The sequence below is a fragment of the Lutra lutra genome, chromosome X (assembly GCF_902655055.1).
Source record: "Lutra lutra chromosome X, mLutLut1.2, whole genome shotgun sequence".
In the NCBI taxonomy this organism is placed as follows: domain Eukaryota; kingdom Metazoa; phylum Chordata; class Mammalia; order Carnivora; family Mustelidae; genus Lutra; species Lutra lutra.
The window spans coordinates 94,635,987-94,660,521 of record NC_062296.1 but is presented as its reverse complement, the minus strand read 5'-3'; the positions used below and the strand labels follow the sequence as shown (position 1 = coordinate 94,660,521).

At 47.2% G+C, this 24,535-nt stretch overlaps 1 protein-coding gene across 4 annotated transcripts in view; it reads right to left on the bottom strand.

Annotated features, from left to right (window-relative positions):
* Nucleotides 1–4,082: 4,082 nt before the first annotated feature.
* PNPLA4 (patatin like phospholipase domain containing 4) overlaps nucleotides 4,083–24,535 on the bottom strand; it is a 29,371-nt gene continuing 8,918 nt past the window's right edge. For 2 of the 4 annotated variants that reach the window (XM_047714923.1, XM_047714922.1), the window contains exons 5-8: nucleotides 16,422–16,505; nucleotides 16,245–16,310; nucleotides 6,875–7,027; nucleotides 4,083–6,163 (exon numbers count right to left, since the gene is read on the bottom strand). In XM_047714923.1, coding sequence (XP_047570879.1) covers nucleotides 6,032–6,163; nucleotides 6,875–7,027; nucleotides 16,245–16,310; nucleotides 16,422–16,505 — 435 coding nt within the window. In that variant the 3' untranslated portion in view covers nucleotides 4,083–6,031. The remainder of the gene's footprint in view (nucleotides 6,164–6,874; nucleotides 7,028–16,244; nucleotides 16,311–16,421; nucleotides 16,506–24,535) is intronic. The other 2 variants (XM_047714921.1, XM_047714924.1) reach the window with 2 other exon arrangements.

The window sequence follows — 24,535 nt, the reverse complement described above, 5'->3', positions numbered from 1 at the left end:
TCCTTAAATAAAAAACATCTCTAATGCCTCCTTGGAAAAGTGGACAAAAGATATTAAAGAAAAAAAATGAAGAAGCTTAAGGTCACAAAATTACTTAACCTTTCTTGGCTGTCATGGAGTGTTTCTTCTTCCAGCTGAACTTTCACATGCATTTGTCACATTTTGAAAACATAAACATTGCGGGTGTGAAAGAAATGTGCAACATTTGTCACTTAGTAGGAAGAGACTAGACACCACCCAGAATTTGGGGTTCCTATTGCGAAACATTATTTTGTATGATCCCATAAGTAGGTAAATCTGTAGTGATTGTGTTTCTTTCCCATTTAAAATTTTTTTTTAAAAATTTTAATTATTTGAAAGAAAGAGCAGCGGGGCAGAGGGAGAGGGACAAGCAGACTCCCCGCTGAACATGGAGCCTGGCAGCTGAGCTCCATGTGTCCAAGAGATCATGACCTGAGACAAAAATGAGGCTTCACCGACTGAGCCACCCTTACGTTTTTTTAGGTGATGGGCATTGTTTTGTTATTGTCAATGCACTGTTCCATCTCTTAAGTTCTGGTAGAATAAAAGCACCATTTTCATATATTTCTGTTGACTTTTTAATGAATACTTCTTGCAGTATTTTTTAGTTGATCATCTTGTTTTTCGAGGCATGGAGTCCTTCACTCCTTAACCGTTGAGGATTTTGTTGTCCTGGACCCATCTCCAAAGGAAAATGTTTTTGCTCTGTTTTTCCACCATAAATAGAAATGTCATTTTCTGGCATAAGGAATTCAAACAGTTGCAGAAATGACAGATTCCAGAGCAGAGGGAGAGGAAGTAGAAGACAAGCCTAGAGAATCTTGTTCCAGAAAGCAAGGAATTACTCAACGGATGAGGAGGATCTGACAAGGGATGGTGACAGGGGAATCGGCCAAACTAGGTTCCCGCTGAGCAAACAGGCAACTCTGGGCATCAGAATAAATCATGACAGTAGCTGATTATAATCCATTGAATAAAATAGGAAACCACGAGTCCACACGGAGATAAACTGACAGATTGATGAAGCAGGAGATATTTATATGCTTTTGAAAACGCTTCCCCACATACAGATATGTGTTGATTATAAAGGGGGATAGAGTAACTGTATGGGGGAAAAGCCTGGTGAACATCCCTTTCACCAAGGTCAGGTCACATGCCAACCGCTAAGATGCCATGAGAAAGAGGCAGCATTACATCTGTGATTTCCTTGCCGGTCATGAGGATACACGAGATAAACCGAAACTGAGGGAAATTGTTTAAAATCACTCACGGGACGAACAGTGACTCCCCAAACTCCTGTCCATCCAGAACCCCAGAATGTGACCTCACTTGGAAATAGGTCTTTGCAGATATAATTCATTAAGAAAGTCAGGATGAGGGGCACCTGGGTGGCTCAGTGGGTTAAAGCCTCTGCCTTCGGCTCAGGTCATGATCCCAGGGTCCTGGGATCGAGCCCCGCATCGGGCTCTCTGCTCAGCAGGGAGCCTGCTTCCTCCTCTCTCTCTCTCTCTCTCTCTCTCTCTCTCTGCCTACTTGTAATCTCTGCCTGTCAAATAAATAAATAAATAATATTTTTATAAAATCCTATAAAAAAATAGTTGCAGCGTAAGGAAAAAATTCCTTAGCAACAACATTAAAAAAAAAAAAAAGTCAAGATGAGGTCATCCTGGATTTAGGGTGGTCCCTGGATGCACAGACGGGCATCCTTATGAGAATGTAAACAGACACAGGCACATGCACAGGGAAGAGACCCACGGGAACGATGCTGCCATAGCTAGGAAATGCCAATGATGGCCAGCAGGCCCCAGAAGTTGGGAGAGAGTCAGGAAGCAGAGTTTTCTTCAAGCCTCCAGGAGAAACCAACCTGGCCAACCCCTTGCTTTTTGGATTCTGGCCTCCTGAGTCTGTGAAAGAATAAGGTTTTGTTGTTTTAAGCCAACCAGTTTGTGGTCCTAGTGGTGGCCATCCCAGGAAACGAATGAAGAAAAGGACCCATCACCTTCCAACCTCCCACTGATAATGCCAGTGCCGTGAGGTCAAAGAAAGACTGGATAACGTGGCCTGAACGGAAGGAAACTGAAGAGACATGGTCCAGACCGAGGAGACCCCAAGGTGCAACCTCATCCCTTACGCTTTGTGACAACACACCGAGAACATGGCTGTCTGCGAACCTGGATGCTGGTGGCTCAGTACCTTCAACTCGGACTTCAGCCTCCAGAAGCGTGAAGAGTACTTTCCTGTCATCTGTATGGCACCCCCCATGCCTGGAGTTTTGTTCTCGCCGCCTAAAGGACTAGCACAGCTTGATACGGACAATAACACTAATCAGGAACGGCCAAGGCAAGCGCATCCCCTCCCTCTTCACAAGGGATCAGCCCTGCTAATTGCCTTGGATTTGAAACCGCCACCGGCTATGTCTGCTTCAGGTTGGACAGCGCGCCTTCGTCTGCCAGCTCCACGGCCTTGCCAGGAGCGAGGGTTTGGGGGCACTGGGAAGGGTACCCCTTGCCGATGTCTCCTCCATGTGAGTAAACCCAGGGAGCAATCACTCTCTGGGCAAATATGCCCCTTCCTCAAGCAACTTCTGCATTTGAACAGTCTCTACTAGCATTGCTGCCCCCCGTCCAGGTGAGTGACAGGTTGGGGGAGATGGCAGAGCTCTGATCTTGGCTAGCAGTGGACACCAGTATGTCTGTGTGGTCAGCAGTGGACACCACTAAGTCTCTGTGGTCTCTACTTGCTTTGAGACCAAAGGAAAGGCAGCAACCGTGCCCCCTCCTCCATTTCTTGCATCTCCAGTTCCTCGTTGATCACATGAGCGGCATGAAGGCAGGAGCCCTCACGTACATCCTATGGAACCGTTGTATGGCTCAGTCCCGGTGTTTGGACATAGAACATGTCATCTGACCTCCACTCTTCAGGATGGGGTCACGTGCATGTCTAAATGCAGGAGGCTTCTCAGCCTACAGACCACAGCCCTTGAGCCGGGGGTAGGGTGGTTGCTGGGGGGCAGGGCACAGCTGCAGAATCCTATGGCAAAGCTGAGGGACCCATCAGGGGAGGGCTACGTTCCTGCACTGGTTGGAACTTTGTGGCTTTCCACATGTGGACGGTACACCAATTCGCTCATTCTTTGGTCTGTCAAAGTGTCATCCAGAAGTGAAGTGGACGGTGTACAGCTCGAAGGACACTTGTAAACACGGCGGAGAAATGGAAAATTCACAGGAAGTAAGTGAAAGAACTCAGTTAAGTGTGCGCTTCATGTCTGCCCCGTTGAGAGGCACCTGCCCCGTGCTTCCCGTCTCTGCGTGCCCGCGTACCGAGGCACGTGTGAGGATGCTGGTCCACATTCGTGGTGGCTTTAGTTCCAGATGACGCTGGATGTGCAGTTATGTAAGGAGGGCAGAATGTCCATTCAGAAATCCTGTCTACAGTGCGGAAAAGACTGAGTCTTCTGTTTGCCTCTCTGTAACTCAGGCACGTGCCTGAAGCATTACACTGAAGGGACAGATGTCAGGAGTGCGTCAAGACACGTATTAGCGCTGAGCAAGCCAAGGTTTCGGTTATGCCACCAGAGGCAAAACTGGGGGCAGAGCTGAGTGATTACACTGCGAATTCAGCCCAACTGAACGGTTGATCTGCAAATAATAATAATAATCACGATTAATAGTAATTACTAGTGATTATTAGTAATTGCTACTGATCATTAGTAATTATCGTTGTTGTTTAAAAACGGGTCCACTTCTGGTGGCCCGCAGAGACTGCTTTTCCAATCCTGCTTTGGGTTATGTGGATAATTAACGGCAACTTTCCGTTTTACTTTGCCAGAGTGCAGATACAGCTTAGGCAAGAAAAACCTCAAAACCGTGAACCTCCTTTATGACTGGTTCCTCCGCTATAAAATTAATAGACTGGATCCGAAAACTTTCTGGGACTCATATTTACAAATATCAAGAGGGAAAGGGAGTCTATGTATCTGTGTTAACTATCGGGGAAAAAATGAAGAGCAGAAAAACTAAAACCGGCCCCAGATAAGGGCCCTGGTCTGTTCAGACTCTTCGTTCCATGCCCAGAGCCGAACGGCTGTTCTCTGCGAGCTGCTGGTGTGCTCACAATATACCCGATATTGTGAAACCAGAACATAAAGGAGGTTGTATTTTTGTTTGTTTGTGTGTTTTAATACACCGCTTGCTCCTTTAGAGCATTATTTAACTTCAAAACCAAATCTAGTTTCTCTAATTGCCAATGGAAACGGGGTTACCATAGTTACACAGTAAAGAGCGTTCCTGAAAAGAAGAATAGAAAGACTAATGAAATTTTAAATGACAGATTCAAAAGCATTATCAAACTGCCCCGATCGGGGACATATTAGGCTGACTATCACAGTAATTACCCAGCAAACCTATCGGGATCTGGGTCTGTCGGGAGTGCCTGGTTTCCGTCAGTCCGGACGCGAGAGGACGCGCTGTAAGCGGCACAGAGCCCAAGTCGGTCCTGCCCCGCCGGAGAACTCGGTCCAGCACCCCTGGCTCACAGAAAGCAGCACTGCAGTACACTGCTACTATTCCCTCATGGCAGAACACGGCCGCCCTGCACGCACCTATCCATGAGCTAACGACGGTTTTCGGGGGGAGTAGTGTCCACCAGGACGGTCAGAGACATAAGCAGTGCGTAAAGTCGCTTCGATGTCTAACATGCTAACGTTTCTTTGTGCTTATGGGCGCACCCATAAAAATGGGTTGAAATATGTGACAAATAGGAGAGTCACCTAAAATGATAAAAAGGGGGGCAATCGAGCAGACAGACGGATGTGGAACTAAATGGAAGATGTTCGTGTCACGTCTGAAACATGTTAAGATTCAGCCACCTGTGTTCTAGAGGAGCAGGAAATAGACACCCCAGGAGGATCACTACCGAGGCCTGTGTCTCTGCATAACTCATAAGGAAAGAGGCAATCGGTGGTGATTATGTGCTAAAAATTGTGTATTTGGAGCTTTTAGGAGCCCTAAAACTGATTTAAAGGATGGTTTCAAATGTTAAAAGAGAAATGCATAACAATTAAACAGAGGCAATGAAACCAGTTTGTTTCTAACTGCCTCTTAGTAATTAAGAGTTGATGCTTGGCAAAGCCCCACACACACAGATTTAAGACTTGAGACAGTGTCCAGGAATTAGTATAAACCCACATCCAAGTCCTCAAAGTGATAGGATTGCTACTTAGAAAGTGGAAGAGCTAAATCAGTGTAACAGGACTTAAAATAATGGATGAGTGATTATTTTCGATTGAATTCTTCTTTACTGGGCTACTGGGTGGACCTGGTTCTTCATATGTAGACGTGTATCTTCTAGGTTCCTTCAGTCGATTTACCCACTACCTAGAGTGATGGGTCCACATCTGATGGTATGTGGCCTGGCTGGAGACAGAGAGAGGAAGCAAGACATCAGCTGTAAGAGACAGAGACAGAGATATGGGTAAAGAGACAGAGGTATTAAGGAGAGCTGAGGGTTTACAAGAGGGAACCATGAAAGCATCCTGATAATCACCTTAGCGGGGATGTGCGGGGTGGGCTGGGGTTTAAAAAGAGGAAAGTGGGCAGGGAATGCACTTTTGCTGAAGAGATAGGCAAACCCCAACCCCTAGTGCCCGAATCTGCTGGGCTTCCGGGCTGCCATGTTGCATTGTCTGTAGGAAGAACGGCGGCCCTCCAGTTTCAACACCCCATGGTGCACCCAAATTGCTTACCCTCTAAATTTCCCAAAGGACCTGCCTGCTCTCTGGAAAGGACTCCTCAGGACCCGCGTACGTTCTGCCTAATAAAATACCTCTCATTTCCTTGCACAGAAGAAATAATCAGAAATACTACAAAAACTAGTAACAGAGAATCCCGATAGTTTTTTTTTTTTTTTTAATGATTTCATTAGAAACCTCCATCAACAACGATGTGGACAAAAATTTAAAAAACAAAAAACAAGTATGACGTCTTCTCTGCGTTATAAACTCGTAAGCATTCTATTCAAACCAGTTTTCTTTGAGGAGAAACCTAATGGCGTCATCAAAGCCAAGTTGATACAGAGATTCCATTTTCCTCTTGCTTGGTGGGAAAAGGGCTTGGTTAAGCCTCACCAGGTTTGCCACGGACAGCTGGAAGAGAACAGATCGAAGGTAGAAGACCGTACACGTTAACGGCACCGACGGTTTCTTACTGTAGATACAAATCGTGGCTTTACAAAATTCGTTGGAGAAAATGGAACTTTAAAGGTCTAACTTCAGCCTGAGACGAGCTGAGGGTTTCTCAGCCTCGGCTGTGAGGACGTTTGGGGCCAGACACTTCGCTGTTGTGGGGGCTGCGTGCTGACTCGTAGCGCTCACCCCTACGTACTGGATGCTAGCAGCACCCCAGAGGGGACAACCACCCACGTCCCTTACCTGTAACATCGCCTCCTGTTCTGGACCACAGGGAGTGGAGGGAAGGGAGCCCATATTTTACCTAAGTTATTCAGTTGAGCCCCAAAGCTTTTGTCCCGTATTTTGCCATACTTAACGGTCATTTTTAAACAAATGATCTGATTTAAAATTGCACTGAAAACCTGCTGTATGTTCTCTGTCCTGAAGAAGAGAAAAAAAGAGAACTTTCCCCAAACAGATAGTACAGAGTGAAAGGCTTGTGCACTCACAGTGCGTAGGTTCCCCAGGCCCATGTGCATGCGTGACGTGACATGTGTTGTCGACTAGTAAGAAACCCTATGGCCGAGAAGATGCCATTTGCATATAAAATTATCAATGAGCTTCCAAAGTTTTGGAAGCATGTGGTAGTTTTTAGGTGATTATCTGCAAATGGTGCCTCTGGCTCACCATTACGTCCTGATTGGTGAGATTAACGTAGAGGTCCAGCTGTCCTTTGTCCTGCGGGGAGATGTCCAGGCGTCCGCTGAAGGGTGAGATGGTCACCGTCCGGCCTACAGGAAGGATGGGTAGGCTATTCGTGAGGCCTCCATCCACCCACTTCTGTGGAAAGAAAGACCCCCTTGTCAGCACATGTCAATGTCACGCCTGCTACGAAGATGAGCACAGACTTTCCAACAGGGTTCTCTCCTTCTCGTAGAATCCATGCCCTGGAAATGCTCTTAAATGACGACCAATCACCACCCATCAGATGGGTGATTTCTGTACAGGTCCTTGCGTACATATCATTTACCTACATAATGAGAACCTCACAGAATCGGGAAGCCTCTCCAGCTGCTTATTTATTTTTTAAAAGATTTCATTTATTCATGAGACAGAAAGAAAGATGGAAGCAGGGGCAGTGCGTGAGGCCGACTCCCCAGTGACCAGGGAGCCCGATGTGGGACTTGATCCCAGGACCCAGGGATCAGGACCTGAGCCGAAGGCAGACACGTTACAACTGAGCGCCCCCAGGCACTCCCTCTCTAGTTGTTTAAAACCTTTAACTGGATTATTGTATATAAGAAGTACCTAAATGTTTATAACAGTGCATACACAAGAAGCCATGGAATATGCTTGGGGTGCATAATTATGTCAAAGTGGAAAGCCACCGTCACAGTTGGTACTGCGTAGACCATCCACCATCACCTTCTGTGTTTATTACAAACAGCAGAAACTGGCATTTCCCATCACAAACTTAAAAGTAAGCTGAGCAACCAGAAATCCTTCTATTTCTAAAGTGGCACCTGTCTTCAAGACATGAGGTTTTAAAGCCAGAAAAAATGGGAAGTACGATATTTAGAACAAAACAAAACAAAAAACGCTATTGAACTCCGAAGAGGTTCTGTGTTTTCCAAAGGGGACAGATGGACAGAGCAGATAAGAAAAGCTTCCAGAAGCTCCTGGATAACTATGTTAGGAAAAAGGACAAAGAAACAGAAATCCTTACGCTACCCATTTCAAAGCAAGTGAATGGACAGTATTGACATCATCCGGTCTAACAACAGACACTCAGACACACACGACAGAAGTACAAATTCTCCACGTTGTCTCTGTGATGGAAATAACCTTCACTTGACAGGGAAAAGACAGTGTGATAATGGTTGAGAACCCCTCGCCAAAGAACCTTTAGTGGAGAATTCTGCTACGCTGTTTCCCCTGAACATTTGGAATGCGACGTAGGAAAACCCAAGCTGTTCTGTTCAGTACAAAGGCAGAGCGAGGAGAGAGAAACGAGTTAATACAAAATGCCCTGAACTTGGTTAAAACATACATTCGTTTTGTTCTAAGGTGTCTGTGTGTGTGTCTGTTTTACTCCTTTTTATTGGTAAAGCTAGTGACGGAATGATCAGTCCCTGCACAGTTCACAATGGCTTCGCCCAGCCACTAACTTCCCCTGCCGCCCCGCCAGAGGGAATAAAAGTAGATACATGAAAAGGGAAAGCGTGTTGAAAGTTTGAGGGGCGTGCATTTTGGTGTCGGAGAAAACAGAAGTAGAGTGGATTATAATACACCAACCTGCATAACTTGCGTATTGTCATTCTTTCTAACGGAACATAACAGACATCACCATGTAATTACGTTCTATATCTCATATAGACACATTCATGTGTGTGTGTGTGTTCAACACACCCGTGTTCCCATGTGTTTGTGTCTACAAATGCTTATAAACACAGTTCAAAATAAGGGAGATTTGCAGTGAGAAGCTCCTCAAACTCTGCTTCCGTACCTCCTGGTCCCAGAGCTCCCATTTGTTTTTCTGATTGCTCTGGGCATGGATATGGATTTCTGGCATATGTTCATCGCTAGAGAGGGGGAGGAAAAAAAAAAACAAAAAAACCTTCCAAAATCATCGTTCGTATTCTCAATAGACTCTATCACCAATGATAGAAAAGTCTGGGTAGTTTTCATCAAGCGAAATTAGAAATATGTACCGTGTGTCATATGAGCTCATCTGACTCGCTCAACTTAAGGGAAGGAAGGAAGGGCCGTCTGGCTCATCACGGTGCAGAATGCTCTCATTTACCACAGGGCTAATGACTGCTGTCTCCCGGAACTGAAAATTAGTTCTCTGAATTTTCCTCCCTCTCGTTAGCTTATTCTGATTGGATAAATGATGGTGGAAAACATATAGCTTATCCAATGTCTTGATTAGATTTGCAGCATTACCAGCTCCGCTAGAACCGCACTCGGTACCGGCTCAGATTCTCCAAGAGCTCTGGACTGGGTTCCCGATTTACACTCTCAGGAGCTGTATTGTTCCCAAAACCACGCATTCCTGCAGGCATGCAGATTCTAGCAATATCTCTAGAAACAACGGTTACAGCAGGAAACGTTCCTCACCCACAAATTAAAAATGGGGATCTTCTATATTTAGCGTGCTCTACTTTACAAGCCTGCATTTAAATGCTGCTGTCCTTGGGGCACCTGGGTGGCTCAGTGGGTTAAGCCTCTGCCTTCGGCTCAGGTCATGATCTCAGGGTCTTGGGATCGAGCCCCGCATTCGGGCTCTCTGCTCAGCAGTGAGCCTGCTTCCTCCTCTCTCTCTGCCTGCCTCTCTGCCTGCTTGTGATCTCTCTGTCAAATAAATAAATGAAATCTTTAAAAAAATAAATAAATAAATACTGCTGTCCTCGAATTCGCGGGTGGTTTGCTACATGTTTCTACAAGTCATCTCATCCTTCCCACCTTGTGGGCAGCATTCTGTAAGGTGGTAACTACCGCCATGAGCTTCTGTGATTCCGGAATCTTCTTTGGGGAGAGAAGCAAACTGTGCTAGTGCTTCCCGTGATGGTTTCGTACCAATTCTAAAGGCACAGTGGTAATCGTCCCCCCCAAACAGGGCAGGTTATGATGTGTCAGGACGTGCCCAAGTTTGCCTTACACCCGGATGTGCTCCAGAACAGATGAAGAACATGTCCCGAGATTCATAAATTCAGACAATTCTTGGTCCACAACTAAAGGGGAAAAGCTAAGGAAGTAATCTCTCTTCTAAGGGCCTATGAATTCATTCTGCAAGGACTTCAGGACATCTGATGTGGACACCGAGATACGGATGTTCCTGAGCAAGACGGGATGCAGGGCTGAACTGTCTTCAGGGGTTTTGTTCAGAAAGCAAGTGACTGCAGAATTCTTTGTCAGGAGAATGAACGCGATGTCGAAAGCTAGAATTACTGTAAGTACCATGGCACAGGGCCTCACGGTTTATGAAACCACCCCCCTGTATGACCTAGTTTATCTTTGAGAATGCCGGCAGATGGGTAGGTCATGCTCGTATCATCAGTTTTCCCGCCTTACAGGAGAGGAAACTGAGGCTTGCAGGGTTCGTCACGCTAGGTTGCAGGTTGGCAAACCGGCCCACCACCTGCTTTTGTGAATAAAGTTTTATTGGCATACAGACGTGCCCTCTAGTTTACGTTTTGCTGTTGCTGCTTTCCCACGGCAACAGCAAAGCTGAGCGACCGGGTCAGCAGAGCCCGCACGCCCCACCATGCCGCAGGTCTCTCCTAGCGGGCGTCTTCCGGAAGTTATGTGCCGCGCCCTCCTGCGGAGCAGGCTCGCAGAAGCTTGCACTTGCACTTGCACTCTTCCTTCTCCCACACTATAACACAGCCACGGAGATCAGAACCGTTTCCTGCGGGGGCAGAGGGCGTGGCCGGGGCGGCAACTAAGTCCTGACGAATTACTCAGCATGTGCAGGCCTGTCTTATCTTGTGTGATATGGAGGAAAAATCGTTATGTCCAACAGAACATTCTCGGTCCTTGAGTCTCAGAATGGAGGCCGGGAGGAGAGACAGAAAGACAAGGAGATGCCTGCTCTCCACGACATAGGTCAGAATCTCCCATCTGAAGTGCAGAAACACGAGTGGGAAGGAGAGATCGACGAACTTTCCTCAAGAAAAGGGAGACAGCTGAAAATACATAAGAAATTTAGGAAGAGGCTGAACAACCCTGCTACTATTTTACTAAAGATTATTGGTACATTGTCTAAATTTTGGAACTTCTCATTTTTTATTTAAAAAATGGTGATATTCAATTTTGAGAAAACACGGAATGTTACATCAAAAATATTCCGTGAAAGACTAATAATGTGTTTTTTCAAAAAGACCATGCAAAAAATTATAGAATGTTGCTGAAAAATAAGGTCTTCTCTTTCAGATGAACTGGGAATTGATGCGCGGATTTCCATCACGCCTGGTGGCTGGTGACCAAGCTTTTGAGGGGACTGAGCCATGTATCTGTGTGAAATGTCTAAATCAGAAAGATTTTATACAAGTACATGGTGACGTAGACTATTCCACAGCTCTCCCTCCCTCAAATTTGTCAATAATGATAGAGTTAATAATCTATAACCCATGAAAAATGCTCAATAGACCCGAAGAAGTCAATGTTAAATTTTCTCTATATAAGTCAACATATTACCCAAATTTTATTTCAGACAACAAACAAACAACAAAAACCCGCAAATTCTGAAGCTTTTCTTGAGATGTGCATCTGTCAGCTCTAAAGATGCTCTTATTCTGTTATTCTGACATTTTAGTCACTTGCCAATCATAGTGCCATCTCTTAGACACAAAACAACTTGTTAGTCAAGAGCTCCTCTTGAAAATGCTCATTTTTGTTCCAAACTGATGGCAAGAAACTGTGAAAACGTGGCCTGATGTAATGCATGCCCGGAGGCCATACATACGGATGGAAAGGTCATTAGTAAAAAACACAAGTCTGACCTTCAGTGTGTTTGCATTTTCATTCATGTATTCCGCTGTGAATGACTCCCTACCATAAATAAGGTTTTAAAAATGCTCTTAAAAGATGAAGCCAGGAAAAGCTATGAGAACTTCTTTTTTAAATGATTTTGTTTATTTATTTGAGAGAGAGAGAGAGAGCGCTCAAACCGGGAGAGTGGCAGGCAGAGCGAGAAGCAGACTCCCCGCGGAGTAGGGACCCTGAACTGGGGCTCTATCCCAGTATGCTGGGATCATGGCCTGAGCCAAAGACAGATGCTTAACCGACTGAGTGACCCAGGCATTCCTATGAGGAGTTATTTTTTTAAAAATTAGGTTAAAGGAAATAGAGGTCATTCCACTTAAAACAGCTGGTAGACAGGTTAGAAAGGAAATATACTGTTTGTCAAGTTAATCCTCAGTGTTACAAAAGTATGACACTTTTAAGTGATTAATAATTGATTTTAAAAATAAAAACATTAGGTCCACAAATATATATTAATGAAATCCACTATGTTCAATACGTAGTTTCTACCAGATGTGGAACAAGGAGGTCTGTGTATTGCTCGGGGCCAGCAGGAGCAGAGTCTGCATGTGGCCCTTCTTGGTCTCTGCCACATGGGCACTGCTCTGTGTCCCAAGGCTTGACGGCCCCAGTGCAAGTCGTCCTCCGTTCCCTTTGCCCCCACTGTGGGCACAACCTCCCTTACTTCCGAGAAACCACCACAGCAAACACCCCAGTCAAGACCCGAGTTCCATGAAAACTTTAAAACCTAAAACTCAAGAGATGTTTTCAGCATGATGGAAATTTTTCTGTAATTTAAATCCTAGGAAAAGCTCACACCCATAGCAGGACACTGTGTTTAAAGCACACGAACCATTTCCCTGAAAATGGAACAGTTCTGGAAAATAACTTGGCCTAGAAACCCTCAAACACCGTGGGAGGCTATCAGGCTGATGGAGAGTCTGCGATGAGCACAGAGCGAGCCTGCCCTGTTTTTGGGGTCTGCGTCAATGGACAAGGTCTCTGAGGGCACCGTCTGTCCTTGGCTACATGCCGTCTCCTCTTGGTGGACATCACTAAACCACCAAGGAATACCGAACGCTTACAAAAGGCATCAAAATTAAGTACTTATCATGTGTCTACTATGGACACACGTGGGTCATCAGCAAGACCTTGTCCTCCTGCCCAAGATCAGGGTCCTCAGTGGTGGTCTCCATCCTTCTCCCAGCCTGGGGGCCGCCTCCCCTGCTGCAGAGCTATGGCTGGGCTTCCACAGTCATGTCCAAGTGCTCAGTCACGTAAAGGGAAACGCAGCTGAGAACAGCTGACCCTTTTAACCACTACTAGTCATCAGATCACAAACCGAAGAAGCAGGAATGGGGATGAAGGGAGATAAGCCGAGGGAGATGAAGGGACACACTACGCAAACTGGGGCAAGAGGCACGGACGGCAGAGACACAGTGGTTGGGGATCCTCCTGGGAAGGCTGCCCCCTTAGTAGCTAGGTGGTCTCGGGGAAGTAACCAAACATCCTGCATCTGCATACCTCATCTTTAGATACCAGGGAGTAATCCCTTCTGTTGCCGCTGACAGCAACCAGTCACAGCACAAGTTTTACTTCCTTTTCTGGGAAAAAGAAAATGCACTGTGGTGTGCTATAGGTGGCCTCCCCAAATCATTTAGGGTCTTTCTAGCTCACTCTGTGGCCATCTCCAGGCGGTGATTTTTCCGACCTCATGATCCATAACAGCTGCTATGGTTCCAGTCATCACATCAACGTTCCAGGCAGCAGGAAGTAAACAGAGGTAGGTCCCTCAGTAATTCAGCTTATCTGTCTGGCCAGCACTTAGATGTGTAGCCACAGCTGGTGACAAAGGAAGCCGGGAAATGTGGCCTTTTAAGCATACTCCTCCACGTCCAGCAAGAAGCTCTGACTCCGTTGTAAGGAAGGAAAGAAAAGTTGATGGTGGAAAAAAACTAGAAGCCTCTCCCACCTGCACCTGCTTTGTGATACTCTTACCAATACTTCAACAGGAAAGTGTTTAGCATCGTCTCAGGGACAATGTCTGGGACTCGGCTCTGCTGTCACCTCGACTCCATCTCCCTTTCTGAAGTTCCCACCTGGTTATCGTCACATGCTGTATGGACATCCTCCCTGCCCAGTCACCACCTCTTAGTCATTGATCACACTGGCACTGCTCATGACTGGACTCCCGCACCCCCCTTTCATAATACATAATCTCTAAAACACCTTACCATTGTTTCCCGGGGAGCCGTTTCTATCATTGTTATAATAAATTGAAGCTCTGAAGTGAAACAATGACATTTCAGATCTTTATAAAATTAACGTTCCTAAGATAGAGTTGATTTTGATAGTATCTGTGTTCGAAATTTACAGCTAAAAATAAATACGCATTTTTACTCTTATAGTAAGAAAGAAAAGGTTAACTTACTTCAAGTCAACTAATTATGTAATGTACGATACCTTCCAAACATAATTTTAGATGACAACATAGCTCACGCTCCCTGGGAACTGAACCTCCTGCTTTCATGTGCTGAAGTTTAAATCTTTTTATGTTGCTCTTAAAAAATGTGTATTTTGTTTCTAACCAGTCACAGAGAAGGCTTGAGCCTTCTCTACGTACCGTACGCATACCACTCATCAACAGAGCTCGAGTCAGAGTAACGGTCACGCTTAGGCTCTGCCTCTTAGTACCTCCATGGCCTTTCCAGTTACTTAACGTCTCTGTCCCTCGCTCTCCTCACCCATCCCTTTAGACAGCCATCCTGGGGCAGAGCAACTGGGGCCCACGATTGAACAGGGAGCAAAGGACTGGAAAGGCCAGGAGAGCTCCAAGAAAGAAAACCATGAGGACTCGTGAGATCAGAACTCACACAGGTTTCCAGTCACGCGAGGTGAGAGATTCGTACAAGTGCCTTCCTTCCGTGCGGCTACCGTGCTGGGCCCTCAGAGTGAGTGAGTGAACGTATGAATGAATGAATGACGGATATCAAACGTTTTTCACATCGCCACTAGAGATTAAATACATATCGTGTATATCATGAAACCAATAAAACGCGTGGCCTTTATTCTTCCACAAGTATGTACCTGATTTTGGGTGTTAAATTGGTAACTGTATTTGAGGGCACCTGGGGGTCTCAGTGGGTTAAGCCTCTGCGTTTGGCTCAGGTCATGATCTCAGGGTCCTGGGATGGAGCCCCGCATCGGGCTGTTTGCTCAGTGCGGAGCCTGCTTCCCCCTCTTTCTTCCCTTGCTCGTGCGGGCTCTCTCTTTCTCAAAAATGAATAAAATCTTAGGAAAGATACATATTTGATTCTACAATATGTGTCTTTGGTATGTGTTAAACGGATGCTGTATTGGATTAGAAATACAGATCTCTGTTATGTGTTAACTCGATAGTGCATTTGATTATAAAATGCGTATTTCTGGTATGTGTCAGATAGTGTATGTGATTATAAACACTTATCCCTTATATGTGTTAAAATGGTACTGTGTTTGATTACAAACATGTATCTCTGGCACGTGGTAAGTACACAGTATATTTCATCGTAAGTAGATAGTGTATTTCATTATAAAATGTGTATCTCTGGCATGTGTTACATGATATCGTGTCTGATTATAGGGGTGTGTACCTGTGCAGGACCCGGGGAGGTAGGACTGTAAAGGAGCTGCTAAAATACCTTCCTTTGAGGTGTCTGGGGGCTCAGTCGAGGGTGTGGCTGCCTTGGGCTTGGGTCATGATCCCAGGGACCTGGGACAGAGCCCCGCATCACATGGGGCCCCTCCTCTACAGGGACTCTGCTTCTCCCTCTACCCCTCTCCCCAACTCCTGTTTGTGCGCTCTCTCGCTCTCTCTCCTTCTGTCCTTCTCTCTCAAATAAATAACTGAAATCTTTTTAAACAATGAAAAGAAACCCCCTCCCCATAGTGCTGACCAGGAGCAGACTGCATGGGGGTGAGCTATCGGTGCTCACCTCTCACCTCCCCTCCCCGGACCCGCCCCCGGCCGTGAGTGGCAGCCCCACGCGAGGACAGCTCTCCTGCAGTGCAGATCATCTGACAAGCACCTGAGTAAGTGACGGGCCTGACAGTGAGGGGGTTGCTTCCCAGTGTGGGGCTCCTGTGTGGCAGACAGAGGGGACAGGGCTCCAGCTTTGGTTGGGCGGGGAGGGTATGTGGGGCCCTGATGCCTTTTCCCACCTAACAGCGCAGTTCTGCTAACAGAAGGAGCGCTGAATAGAACTTAATTTTTTTTTGAAGTCTTTTAGTCTTTTTTTTTTAAACAAGGAATGAAGTTTTTAATCAAATGAAAAAAGAAGCTCCCTGATCATTCTGAATCTCGACATCCTGACTATAAAGTCCCAAGGCCCCTGTACTTAATTTTTTTTTTCTGTTGCAAATAAAAGTATTATGAAAAAAAATCATATAAGCTGATCTGGAAGTACCAGAATCATGATGAAATCGGATCCCTCAAAGGAAACCTGTGACTACAGGAGTCACAGGTAATTCATTGGTTACGAGAAACCGTTACCTGCCCTCTGTACTCCACCGGTTTCAGTCCCGCGTAAATGGGCACGAAACTGCTGGCCAACAGCACCTACGTGAACAAAATGAAGAAACAGCTCATAAACATGGGCATTCGCATGCGTGCAACAGATTTGATATATTGACTATAAAATGTGGAATTTTTCAAAAAATAACATCATACTGTAAGACATGACATGAGTTCCGTTATCTCCAAAGAACACAGGACACTGAACTGGAAGACAGCACTTTCCATATCTGAGACGACCTTGGAGGGACACGTACAGTTCAATGTTCTGCGGCTCCGTGGGCTTCACGTGAGGAAGATCGGGATTTTAATTACAGACAACGGAGTCCCTCCCACAGTAAACTCCGGGTAAGTCCCCGTTCTCGAGTACGTCCTCCTGAGCTAGTCACAGCGCTCGAGCATAGACTAAAAATCATTCTAACATCGCACCCATGTGGTGCCCAGCTGGCTCAGTCCGTACAGCCTGACTCTTTGTCTTGGGCTCGTGAGTTTGGGGCCCACACTAGCAGCAGAGTTTATTTAAAATAAAAAAGCAAGAAAGTCAGGGGCACTCGTATTTTTCCGAGGAGCGGACGGCTCTGGTTTTCACAGCAGAGACCAGCCTGCAGCTTGGTGGTGTCCTAATGTGTCACAGAATGTTGCTAAGGGGAGTGAGACCTTTCGTGGGCTAGCAACACGGTCTAGAGACGTAATGAGGCAGTGGCAGGTACAGACCCAATTATCCTTTATCTTCCTTTGGGAAAGTCAAAAAAGGTTGCCCTTTAAAATATTACCATTTCTCGGGGCGCCTGGGTGGCTCAGTGGGTTAAGCCGCTGCCTTCGGCTCAGGTCATGATCCCAGGTCCTGGGTTCGAGCCCCACATCGGGCTTTCTGCTCAGCAGGGAGCCTGCTTCCTCCTCTCTCTCTGCCTGCCTCTCTGCCTACTTGGGATTTCTCTCTGTCAAATAAATAAATAAAATCTTAAAAAAAAAAAAATATTACCATTTCTTCCAACGGAAGAAGCTGGGCATTGGGAACCTTTGACATGTATGTGTTTTATTTTCCAGTTTAGTTTCTAGATCCGTACTGTTCAGTTTGGAAAGACAAAGCAGTAGACACTGAACATTTAAGCTATAATCTTCCAGCTTGTAAGCGAAGATGCTATGGCTGTTCATTGTGAAGGATTTCATGAGATTTGGGGGCGGGGCATATAGTATTCAGAAATGGGTTATGGCCCCAAAACTGATTTGTAAATCAAGTATGTAGAATTGTTGAGAACTCAGAGGTCATTTCCCCCAAAGAAACGGTATTGCAGTTTTCTGAGGTTAACTCCCAAAGGTCCATTTATTCTGAACTGTGAGTAAATAAGAGATCTGGTCCCCAGCAACATGCGCTTTCTATAGGAAATGTCCTCGGGGTTTTCACCTGCCACAGCTGAAACCCACTCGGGTCTCCATCCTGTCCTGCAAGCTGGCCCAGGATTCCCTAGCTACGCAATGGCTCCTGTTGGCTCCTCGCTGCCCAAAGCTGCTGAAGGGAAAGGCTGTGTGTCTCCTGCACGGTCAGTCAGTCCTTCCCAGGGCTGATCCTCGACAGATGGCCGTTGTCATCTCCCCTCCCCCTCTGCTTCTTCCCCGCCAGTCTGACCCGCGGGAGAAACGAGGATTCTCCCATGTTGTTGGGGGCGCGTCGAGGACAGACCGACAGGGCCTCACAGCACCGGGCTCCTGCCAGGGGGCCCAGAAGCATGTAGGGCGTCAGATTTGTGTGGTCACAAATTCACTGGTACCCTCGCCCAACACAAGGATTCCAGCAGGAATGGGGGAGGGAATGACACGTGTCACACACCTCCGTGGTCCCAGGCTGCTGCTCGGTGCCAGAAGAGCTACCTAGTTAGAGCAGAAAGAAAAGCCAGGTACTAAGGACTGCGGGATGTGGAAGGCAGCGCATCAAACCAAAGCACAAGGGCAGCCTTGCGTGAGATGGGTGCACGGTCTACAGAGAAGAGTGAGTGTAGACAGGCCCGTCGTTAGCCATTCCTCTCGGCACGAGTGGCTTGACAGAATGCCATGCTTTGATGCGGGGCGCACCCAACGTACAAAGCAGAAAAGCACGAGGGGGTGCGCTCTCTGGTTTGGCGGGACAGTGCCTCCCAAGCCTGTGGGGGATGACAGGACAGAGGCCATCCTCCTGAGTCCCAAAGCATCAGCAGTTGGGTGCTTTTCGGAGAAAGGCAGTTCTGCGTACGGGCCCTGCGTTCGCCCTGACTAAATCTGGCTCTGTCAGCAATCGGCTACTCCTTTCAAAAAACAATTACAGACCCTAGGTATGTTTTGTGGGCACACTGTGGTCACTTCATGACGTTATTTGGCAAAATGCCCCATTGCACTGTGGCAATAACGGACACGGTTTGTGGAGAGCGCGCGTATTGGGAAATTGCACTACTTAACGCTCTTTAAAGAACCAAAGGCGCTCTGTAAACATAGCGATTTATTTCATTATGCTGCATAATTATATCTGCCCTGCAAAAAAAAAAAAAAAAATCACTACCATTAGAATCAGAATTATGTGTATTTTCCGCTCCGTGTCAGAGTATAATGTGAAGTTCACACGTTAATGCCTGCAACTCTTTTGCGGTGTTTGGTTGAAAAATACTATTCAATTACTTTCCTACAGATAAGAACAGTTCGCGTCCTCCTTGCTGATAGGAAGAGCTCACCCAATGGGAAAATGCCTGCCGCTCCTCTAAATCAATGTATTTACTCTGCCATCCCTCACTTTCCTTTATATTCGCTGCTGGTTTGTAGGTCAAACTACATTTGGTGGGAAAATTAGCTCCCACAGTTAAGAACAAAGTGGCTTTTCTTATTCCTGTGCGGTCTGCTTCCGGCCATTTTATGGCAAGCAAAGAGGATTTTCTAAAGAAAGAGACAAGCGATATTCTCAGGCCGTTTGGTAAGATGGGAGGCATAAACGTGTCCTTCGGCTGTGTCTTAGCGTTGTTTTTTCAGGGAGAGTTTTCTCAGTCTCAGTCCCTGGAGAGCAGAGGTTCTTAGCAAAGGGAGGGAGTGTCTTCGTTTAGTGCTGGGTGGACAGTACTGTATGTCACAATTGTGTGTGTGTGTGTGTGTGTGTGCGTTGGGGGGCGTGGGTACTACTGGCGTCTAGTGGGGAGAGCCCGCAGATCCTTCTACACATGCTGTAGTGCACAGGACACCCACCACAGAGAAACAGAGGACCCCAATATCAGGGGTGCCATAGCTAACAACCCTGAGGCAGAAATTGGAGTCTTGCCATTCATGGCCCATCCCACGGCCCACCGGCTTAAGCGATGCAGGTAGGTTCCAACATTGATTTGCTTTCTCTCCTTCTTACTAAATACACAATGATGAAAATATGTCAGTCACTTCCTGCAGCAACTGTGTAAACGTTGCCAAGTGCATATGCAATCCACTTTCTGACGAGCTCTCTTCATTTCACATTTTATAGAAAAGGGGTGTTTAGAAAATTATGTGGCCTGGCTTCCTCGGAGAATAAATTCCCAACAAGTTCCGGTCATGCCTGAAGTTTGCTGTGGAGTTTAATGAGGACCTGGCTGTTTATTTAGAACCTGCTGGCGTAGTTGAAATTCAAAGACAGGGGCGCCTGGGTGGCTCAGTGGGTTAAGCCGCTGCCTTCGGCTCAGGTCATGATCCCAGAGTCCTGGGATCGAGTCCCGCATCGGGCTCGCTGCTCAGCGGGAAACCTGCTTCCCTTCCTCTCTCTCTGCCTGCCTCTCTGCCTACTTGTGATCTCTCTCTGTCAAATAAATAAATAAAAAACCTTAAAAAAAAAAAAAAACGAAATTCAAAGACAGATTCAAATTTATCTTCCCCAGTCTTCTCAAGATAAGGACCATCTTAAATTCAGGCCTTACTTCACCTTCAGAGCTCGATGGGAGACGATCTTGCTATCAGAGCATTCTCGCTATGTGCGCAGAAATCTAGAACATCCTAGCAACGGAGACAGAGTTGTTTTTCTTAAGGGGGACACAGGAAAAAGCCTTTCTGGGAATACAGATCAATGAGCTTTCACTTGGGTGAAAAGACCAGCTCAGACCACTCATGTCCATCAGCTTGAAACCTGAAGAATTCAGTGACTGATCCTAATTCAGACAAGTGGCCAGCACCACCGCTCCACGGCACGGTTAATTTCAAAATCATTTCTGCTCCGCTGTGCAAGTGACTTACGAGTTTCTTATAAACAAAGGATTTACCTCCCTAATCACACTTGGCTGAAGGCTAATATTAAAATGTGCTTGGATTTCCTGATCGCATCTTTCCTTGTGAAGACAAATAGCACAGACATCAGGGGATAATGTGTAAAGGGGCTCGCAAGGAAAGGACTTGACACAGACCCATGGCACACAGGAAAAGAGTCAGAAGAGCCAGGGTCCCTGAGCTGGTAGGTACTCAAAGGACCTGAGGAAGCACTTCCATGGATGTGATCTCTGCCTCAGACTGTGGGATAGGTGGCACAGCGTGGATTCCAACTTACAAAGAAACCAAGGGATGGAGAATTTGTGCCAACGATCCCCAAGACACCAAGGGATGGAGAAGCTCTGGCAACGATCCCCAAGAGACCAAGGGACGAAGACGTTGTGCCAATGATCCCAATCATACTCCATCCAACACAAGGGCTAAGCTCTTCCATCACCAAAGCACCATTGCCTTTGCAAAATGGGGTCTCAATTTGGTACTCATCTGTTGAAAACAACCAACCCACAGCCATAAATGATCAGCGGCCTTCATCCTCCAAGGGAACACTATTTTCATCCGCCCCTCAACTCACTCCCCTCCCCCGAAAAAAGTGCGGCAACCGAAATGAGTCTCTCTGGTTGGGGAGAACAAAAAGTGAGGCATTTGCAGGAGGGGGGCCTCTTGGGGCTCTGGTCTAACTGTATAAAGGGATCCTCTGGGGGGCGGTTCTCCTCCTTGTGTGGTAGCACAGATCCCATGTGTCTCCCTTTCTTGGCTCAGTCACTATAGGGGAGCAGGGGCGGACTTGACAGAAGTAAATTCTGGACAAAATAATATCTGAAGATCACATGCCTGCCTTGTAGTGGGAGGGAATGGGGCGGGAACACCACCACTACCAGCCCCGACGACCTCAGTCTTACCCAGGCTGCTCTAACCAAATACTATAAACTGCGGGACTTATAAACAACATCACAGTTCTGGGGACTGTAGAGCCTAAGAACCTGGCCTCAGCAGGTCTGGTGTCTGGTGAGAGCCCAGTTCCCATCTTCTCACTGTGTCCTCTTGTGACCGAAGGGTCAAGAATGTTGTCTGGGATCTCTTTATAAGGTAAGAGCGCTCTTCCCGTTCGTGAGCGTTCTGCCCTCATAACCTAGTCACCTCCCAAAGGCCCACACCTGCTAATACCATCTCGTGGGGGTTAGGTTCAACCCACATGTTGGTGACAGAAACATTCAAAACAGCATTCCACTCCTGGCTGCCCCACATTCATGTCCTCCTTTTGTGCAAAATCCATTCAATCCCTCCCAACAGCCCAAAAAGTCTTCATTTGTTCTAGCAGCAACTCAAAGTTTAAAGTTCCAAGTCTCCCCGAAATGCCATCTCAGTGAACCCCAGTGAGCCCCGAGGTACCCTCCATGCGGAGGCAGTCGTGAGATCCCGGTGTTCTGTGCTTCTAAAATAAGTGGTGAGAAGGCACAGGGTAGACATTCCCGTTCCAAAAGGGAGAACTAGGGAAGCAGAAGGAGGTGACACGTTCCGAGCAGATCTGAAGTGCACAGGGGCAAATGCCGTTCGACCTTAAGCCTGGACGATAATCCTCCTTGGTGTGCCGTGTGGCCCTGCAGGCCTATGGCGGCGGGTCCTGACCCGGACGCTCTGCTGGGCGGGGGAGGAGCCCCACCTCTGAGTGTCCTGCCAGAAGCTCCCCAGAGCTTTCCTCGTGTCTGGCGTCTCCACTCCCATGGCTCCGAGCGGAGGAGGGTTGTCCGGTGAGAGGAGAGCGTGTGTCTACAGTCGCCCTTGAACTCTGGGCTTCTCCGGAGAGGGGCAGCCCTGAGGACGTCTGCAGCGGCTCATGGGTCATACTTCCATCATCTTGGACAGTCGCTGTGGCTTCTCCCTGGGTGGCCGGCAACCTCATCACGTGGCTGTGGGCCGCACCTTCCAGCTCCGTTCTGAAGACGCAGTCCCTGTTCAGGAAGGACAGGCTGAGAAGGGGCCAAGTCTTCAGCTCGACCTTGCATTTCACACAAGCGGACAAGAGACAACAGGCAGCGTCTTCAACACCCTGCTTGGAGCGCGGCCTCGTCAAATACCCATTTTTCTCTCTCGCAGGTTGCATCTTCCAGAAAACACTGGAAGCCTTCAGGGATCCCCCACAGGAGGGAGGGCCTTTAGTCCAGTGTCCAGGACCACATCCTTGTTTCTGTCGGAGACCTCATGACCCACGGTCCTATTGCCATTCTGCTCATGGGCCCTTCGGAGGTCCCTGAGAAGACGAGGCTGTCTCTGCAGCTCACGTCTCTCTTGTGCAAGTCCTCTGCACACGCGCCTCTCAAGGTCCCCTCACGGTAACGTGGGCTCTTTCCGGCACACGCCTCTCCCAGTCTCTCTGTGCGTTACCCGCTTCCCAGCGCCCCCACGTTGCAGAACCGCTTTTCTGTCTTCGTCCATCTGGGATGCTGCAGCAAAACACCGCAGACGTGTGGCTTCTAAACAACAGGAACTAATTCTTCACGTCGCTAGAGGCTGGGATGTCCAAGGTCGCGGTGCCAGCAGACTCCACGCCTGGTGAGAGCCTGTTTCTCGCCATGTCCTCCCAAGGCAGAAAGACGACGCTAGGGGTCAGGGGTCCCTTTTATCAGAGCATTAATCCCATCGGACAGGGATTTACCTTCAAGACCTCTTCCTCTCCCACAGGCCCTCATCCTGATCCTATCCCATCCGGCATTCAGAATTCACTATATGAATTGGGGGTGGGGGGGCCACTAAGACATTCAGACCATGGCACTGAATTTCATCACTGTGCACGTGAGGTTCAGAACACTATGGAAATTCAATCCTAAAGAAAGGGAATGTTTGGGAGCCCCTGGGCAGCTCAGTCAGTAAAGCGTCTGCTTTCGGCTCAGGTCATGATCCCAGGGTCCCGGGATCGAGCCCCACGTCCGGCTCCCTGCTCACTGGGGAGCCTGCTTCTCCCTGTCCTCCCCCCTTATATTCTCTCTTGCTATCTCTGTCTCTCTTAAATAAGTCAAATCTTAAAAAAAAAAAAAAAAGCAAAGGGAATCTTTGGACCACATAATTGGTCAACAGAAGTTCTTAGAGAATATTCTGCTATCGTTGCAGATATCAAGAGGAAAGACCAACCTTCTAGGCAAATATAAGCGACATTGATACAACTTAAGTAGGAGTCCTCACACAAGAGCACATTCATAAAAGAAAGCCAGTGGTCAAGGGATGCAAAAGCCTATGCCAAAAGGTGGTAAAACTAGGTGATGATCCATTTCCCGAGATATTGCACACGTAGGTCAGCACGCTAGTCATGAACACAAAAGGTAAGGAAGGGGGAGGAGAACTACTTTTGCAAGAAAGGCTGACTCCCGCTCCGCAGAGGGCAGGCTGGGACACTTGACATCTCATGACGGCTCACACCGGCAGGCCGACCAGTCACGTGTGTGGCTTCGTACCTGACTTGTTTACTATTTGCTGAATACGGGCTGTGACCAACAGCCAGAAACGCACTTTTACTTGCTTTATTCATTGTTCTCCCTGGTAACACAGGTTGAGTTATTACGTCCATTTCACAGCTGGAAAAACTGAGGCTTGAACATCATTCGCGCTGGAGGGCACAGTCAGGAAATGACAGACCTAGAGAAGATACTGAGCGACGCACATAAAACACGCAGTAGTGCAGGAGAGCACCCACGGGCACCCGTGCATGCACAAAGGACTGGACACACGTACACATATACACATGCGCACACACGCTTTAACATACAGAGACTCCCTGTTTGGAATTAAACGTGGCAGTCACCTGGTGGGTAATAAAGAGCCCAGCATTTAGAAAAAAATAAAAGCACTAGTCAGAAAGAGAATAAACAAGTTAATGATAAAACGGGTAGAAAATGCAATGCGGTGGTTGAAATCCCTAGTACTCAGTACTCCCAGACTCCTTCACCAGCGGCCAACTGACACCTGACATCCTCTACCTCTGGTTTTCGTCTTACTCTCTTGGCCCGTGTCGGCGTTTCTCTCTCTCACCTCCAGAATTT